Source organism: Pipistrellus hanaki (genome assembly GCF_964339955.1).
Source record: "Pipistrellus hanaki genome assembly, chromosome: 19".
NCBI lineage: Eukaryota > Metazoa > Chordata > Mammalia > Chiroptera > Vespertilionidae > Pipistrellus > Pipistrellus hanaki.
The window spans coordinates 7674365-7680364 of NC_140521.1; the positions used below are offsets into that span (position 1 = coordinate 7674365).

The 6000-nt window shown below is 41.4% G+C and overlaps 1 protein-coding gene across 2 annotated transcripts in view; it reads right to left on the reverse strand.

Annotated features, from left to right (window-relative positions):
• The window catches only part of ANAPC5 (anaphase promoting complex subunit 5), a 28233-nt gene extending 22492 nt beyond the window's left edge, over positions 1–5741 (reverse strand). The window contains exons 1-4 of one of the 2 annotated variants that reach the window (XM_084868031.1): positions 5438–5741; positions 3519–3598; positions 2492–2601; positions 540–732 (exon numbers count right to left, since the gene is read on the reverse strand). In XM_084868031.1, the coding sequence (XP_084724157.1) occupies positions 540–732; positions 2492–2601; positions 3519–3598; positions 5438–5644 (590 nt within the window). In that variant the 5' untranslated portion in view covers positions 5645–5741. Of the gene's footprint in view, positions 1–539; positions 733–2491; positions 2671–3518; positions 3599–5437 lie in introns of those variants that run through there. The other variant, XM_084868032.1, reaches the window with a different exon arrangement.
• Positions 5742–6000: the final 259 nt, after the last annotated feature.

Here is a 6000-nt window from a genome sequence, read left to right on the forward strand (position 1 = left end):
GCTCAAACAAAGATCATACTGTTGCCTGGAAGCCTTCCTTAGGGGACCTAACTAGAAGAGAAATTAAAGAAGAATGGTGAATATTTGTTGAATGTTTGCCACATACCAGGAACATTTCTAAACACTTTATATAAATGTATCATTTAATTCCTACATCAACCCTCTGAGGAGGTGATATCTCCCCCATTTTGCAGATCAAGAAATTGAAACACAGAGGCGTTGAGTGACTGGCCCACGGCCTCACAGGAAGTGAGGGAAGGAGCAAGGATTCACACCCAGGATGCTGGCTCCAGCGCCAGGCCCTTCACCCCATACTGCACTGCATTTCCATGAGAGGAGAAGCCCTTATAGACAACTCCAAGCGAGTGAGGTTTTGGGAGGAGTTAATAGTACTATAATCTTGCTCTCATAACCAGGCCCTGGCCAGGAAGTTCGGTGGATTAGAGCATCGTCCTGATACGCCAAGGTTCTGGTTTGCTCCAGTTATTTATCGTGCTGTTTCGCAGGAAAGGGACCCCTGTCCGAAAAACCCAAGTTACCTTATGGACACATCAAGTTCTTCTTTTTCCATTTTTCTTTCGCCCTCTTCTCTGTTGGTCAGTTCCATATCAGCATCCTCCGCTGTCTTTTTCTCACCATTTTGGAAATACTGTTGAAGGGCAGTGTACAGTTTAAACACTTGGCTAAAAGAAAGCTTACTGTAGGCCAAGATCATGTGACGCAGAAATAAGCCTACAAAAGACACAGACAAGGTCAAGGCATTAAATGAAATCGGGATACACAAACTTGCTGACTACTTGTTGCAATTCTTCCTTCAAAAGAATAAAAAAAGAGACGCTTGAAATTGCTATTCCTTCTACTCCCAGATGTTCTTCCCCCCTCTTTACAAATCTGGTTTCTTCTCATTCAGGGCCCAGTACTCACACCCACACTCCACCATCTTTATCCACACAACATATTTTTTTCATGACTATTATAACTATATGAAATGATCTTATTTATTTACTTTTTTCATCTGGCCCTACCCTACCAGAATGCCATCCCCATAAAAAAGAAGGTCCAGCCCTAACTGACTTGGCTCAGTGGAAAGAGCGTCAGCCTGTGGACTGAAGAGTCCCGAATTTAATTCCAGTCAAGGGTACATGCCCAGGTTGTGGGCTCGATCCCCAGTAGGGTGTGTGAAGGAGGCAGGTGATCAATGATTCTCATCATTGATGTTTCTCTCTCTCTCTCTCTCCCTCCCTCTCCCTTCCTCTCTGGAATCAATAAAAAATATAGGAAAAAAATAAAAAAAGAAAGAAGAAGAAGGTCCAGCCCAGGTTAGTGTGGCTCAGTTGGTTGGAGTGTCCTCCGTATACCTAAAGGTATTGATTCCCGGTGAGGGCTCATTCTTAGGTTGCGGTTTGATCCCTGGTTGGGGCACATACAAGAGGCAACCAATCAATGTTTCTCTCTCACATCGATGTTTCTCTCTCTCTCTCTCTCTCTCTCTCTCTCTCCCCCCACCCTTTTTTCTCTAAAATCAATAAACATATCCTAAAGATAAGATTTTTTTTTTTTAAAGAAGGTCCATGTCAATCTTTTAAGTCCACATCCTGGCATATAGGAGAGAGGTAAGTTACCAATAAATAACTGATGTTGAATAACAAATACTACTATGAAAAAAAGCCAGGTGGATAGAGCATGGATATAAAGCCAACAGAAAAGCATCAAAAGATGTCACATTTGCAGAAGCCAGTTTGGCTCAGTGGTAGAGCGTCTGCGGACTGAAAGGTCCTAGGTTCGATTCCGGTCAAGGGCATGTACATTGGTTGCGGGCACATCCCCGGTAGGGGGCATGCAAGAGGCAGCTGGTCGATGTTTCTCTCTCATTGACGTTTCTAGCTCTCTATCTCTCTCCCTTCCTCTCTTTAAAAAATCAATAAAATATATATATTTTTTAAAATGTCACATTTGCCCTCACCTTAAAATTTACTTACTTCTCTTCATAGAAGTTTAGTTGGTGACCCTGACTTAACAGTTATGAAATGCAGCCAAAACTGGTTTGGCTCAGTGAATAGAGCGTCAGCCTGTGGACTCAAGGGTCCCAGATTCGATTCCAGTCAAGGGCATGTACATTGGTTGTGGGCACATCCCCAGTGGGGGTGTGCAGGAGGCAGCTGGTCGACGTTTCTCTCTCATTGATGTTTCTAACTCTCTGTCCCTCTCCCTTCCTCTCTGTGGAAAATCAATAAAAAAATATATTTTTTTAAAAAATTATGAAATGCAGACAAGTGACCCAGAGCACTATGACTAACAGCTGAGAAACCCCAAGAGCCCTCCCCTTCCTCCCCTCCAGGTCAATCATAGACAAAACTTGTCTTTTCCACAAGATAATTGTTTAAACACAGATCAAAATGGCAAAGCAATAAATACAAATTAAAACTTGTGTTTGTTCAGAAAGCTGCTCACTTCAATGAACATATTCTCTGCTCTCCTCAGAACTTCATACCTACTACACTTGTTTTGTGAACCTCTGGTTCGGTTCCAGAAAAAGAATCTGACAGGTCATCAAAAAATTGTTCCATATCCTTCAATTCGCCTTCAGCCATCAGTTTGATTCTGAATGAGAAAATTGAGGTGCATATTTTAAGTAGGCCCTTTGAACACCTTCCCATGTTTCATATTTACCTAAAATAAACATATTTAAAAGCAATTCAGAGTTTCACATAAAAATGGTGGCACATAAAACAAGTTTGATAGCCAAAATGTCACTACCTATTCTGAAAAGTATCACTGCTGATGTTTTCTTGATCATAAAACTTGTTAAAGTAACACATCAGCCAATAAAATTGGAATTCTCTGCAACAATTAAAAAAGAAAAGGTAGTCCTAAGCTAGTTTTGCTCAGGGTCCCAGGTTCAATTCCAGCCAAGGGCACGTACCTTAGTTGTAGGCTTCTCCTCGGGCCAGGCCCTGGTCAGGGCACATGCCAGAGGCAACCAATTGATGTGTTTCTCTCACATCAATATTTCTCTCTTTCTCTCTCTTTTCCAGTCTCTCTAAAAATCAATGAAAAAATGTCCTGTGAGGATTAAAAAAATAATAATTAGCCGAAACTGGTTTGGCTCAGTGGATAGAGCGTCTGCCTGCGGACTGAGAAGTCCCGGGTTCAATTCCGGTCAAGGGCATGTACCTTGTTGGGGGCACATCCCAGTAGGGGGTGCAAGATGCAAGAGGCAACTGATAAATGTTTCTAACTCTATCTCTCTCTCTCCCTTCCTCTCTGTAAAAAATCAATAAAATATATATTTTAAAATAATAATAATAATAATAATAATAATAATTAAAAAAAGGAAAAGGTAGATCCACATGGGAAAATAAATTCTGAAGCAGTACATTTAATGTTAACCATTAAAAAAATTAAACAACCTAAAAGAACAAAGATATCTTTTAAAAAATAATTAATTAACATGTGCCCTTTTCTAATTTTCATCTATTTTGACAATTTTTCATATCTAGAGAAAAAAAAATGTTTACCTGATTTGTACTGAATTTGCAAGCTGAGGACAAGATTCTTCAATTAACTTGTATAGTTTAGTCAGTGTAATATCTGGGCCCTGAGTAAAGGAAGATAGGAAGGTTATGGATAAATTTTGAAGAATGGGAGAATGATAAACAGCAGCAAACATGAATTCATTTATCAACCCTTCTGCTTTAACAATTACTCCAAACATGAAATCTCAAATCAAAAAGGGGGGGAAAAAACCTATCTAAAACGATAAAGTAATACTTGAAAATTGCATAGCCAGCGGAATGGTTTAAAATGGGGGGAAATACATTGAATCTCTAGTCCAAGGATGCATCTTTCCTTCCTTCTTAGTTTTGTAATCACGAGAACTTGTAGCCTCCAGAGCCTTAGTAAAATGGAGATAATAATAATTATCTCCTTTTTTTGTGGCAAAGATAAAGTAAGATAATGCAAAGTGCTATGTGAACTGGCAAACATTAGTCAAATAAAGGTGTCCTATTTTTTCAAAACATATCTCATTTGGTCCTTCCCAAAACCTAGTAAGATAGGCAGACATACTAAGTGTCCAAGTCCATATAAAGTACCAGTAGAGACAGAGAGTATGTAACCTCTGCTATCAAGAAGACTACAATCTTGGCCCTGACCAGGTAGTTTAGTAGGTTAGAGCATCACCCTCCCATATGCCAAGATTGCAGGTTCAATCACTAGTCAGGGCACATTTAATAAAAGCACATATAAGTGGAACAACAAATCTGTTTCTCTTTTTCTCTAAAATCGATCTATAACTTAAAAAAGACTACAATCTAATTGAGATTTAAAACTAAACAAAAGGGCATAACACATTTCACTTATTCTACATATTTATTTAGGTGCTGTACTTGGCTTCCAGGGCACTAAATGAAGAAAAATAGAACAAAGCACTGCCCTTACAGAAGTTATAGTGTAGTAGGGGAGAGGCAGCAGTCATATAATCACAAATAAATGGGGGGGGGGGGGAATACAACTGCTATAGGGGAAGGTACGTGCCCTTAAAATAGCCAATATTGAGTAATTAGTGTGCCACACACTGTGACGTGTTTCCCATGGATCTTCTCATTTAATACAGCCATCCCATGACATAGTTTCTATTATTGTTCCCATTTTGCAGAAACCAGGACCCAAATAGGCTGGAGAACTTACTCAAGTCCCACAATGAATAAGTGCTATAAAATGTGTTAAATGCTTAGCACACAATCGATGTTCACTGTTAGTTTCATGTCATTATTACTACTTATTAATATCCTCTAGGTTGGATACAGTACAAATATGATTCATGTGACACACACACACACACTCAGGACTACGTGTAGCCAAAAGACCTGAAAAGGTAACTCTTCCCCCAGTCACTCAGCCAACAAATGCTGGAGCCAGATATGAACCTGTAAAAAACATGCATGTCGCCCTAGCTGGTTTGGCTCAGTGGATAGAGCGTCGCCCTGGGGACTCAAGGGTCCCAGGTTCGATTCCGGTCAAGGGCATGTACCTTGGTTGTGGGCACATTCCCAGTAGGGAGTGTGCAGGAGGCAGCTGATTAGTGTTTCTAACCCTTTCCCTTCCTCTCTGTAAAAAAATTGATAAAATATATATATATATATATATATATTATATATATATATATATATATATATATATATATATATATATATATATATATATATATATATATTTTTTTTTTTTTAAAAAACCATGCATGTCAAGCACCTGGCCCATAGTAAACACTCATTAAGTGTTAGCTGGTGGCATTATCTTTCCTTTTTCTTTTTTGCGGTCCTCCAAGGCAAAAGTTAGCAGATGGAGCCCCGTACCCCCAGATCCAAGTAAATGTCAGGCACAGAGCAGGTGCTCAGTGAAGTTTGCTGAAAGAACAGGCGCCAGCGGGGCCCCTCACCTGCAGCAGAGGCAGAAGCAGCTGGTTGAGCCTCCGCCGCTCCATGAGGCTGACAGCAGCCTCGTCCGTGCGGCCCATCTCGTTCAGCAGCACCAGCACCGCGATCTTATACGGCGTCACCCAGTCCTTGATGCCGAACACGTTGGCATGCACCACGCCATTGGTCATCATGGGGTTGAAGTAGAGGCTTTCATGGACACTGGCCATGGTGTCCCGGACTGCTGGCACCACACACCCGAGTTCCGGCCGAGACACACCACAGCCCGCCAAGCGCCTCAGCCACCCTGGGCCGTATCCCTGGGAACTTCAAGCTCGCGGCATGCTGTTGGCCAATCAGAGAAGCCGTATTAGAGCCACAGCCAATCAGAATGCCCCAAAATGTCGTGGAGGGTGGGGACAAAGGCGTTGCACCTACAAACTAAGTCCCTACAGAAACTCTTGCGGAAGGCGAGCAGGTTCCCGGGCGAGTTTGACTAGGGCCGAGTTCAAGTGGGTCCACATTTGAGAGCAGGCAACAAGTGTGGGATACATGGGGAGATAAAGAATTATGGCCAAAAGTGTAA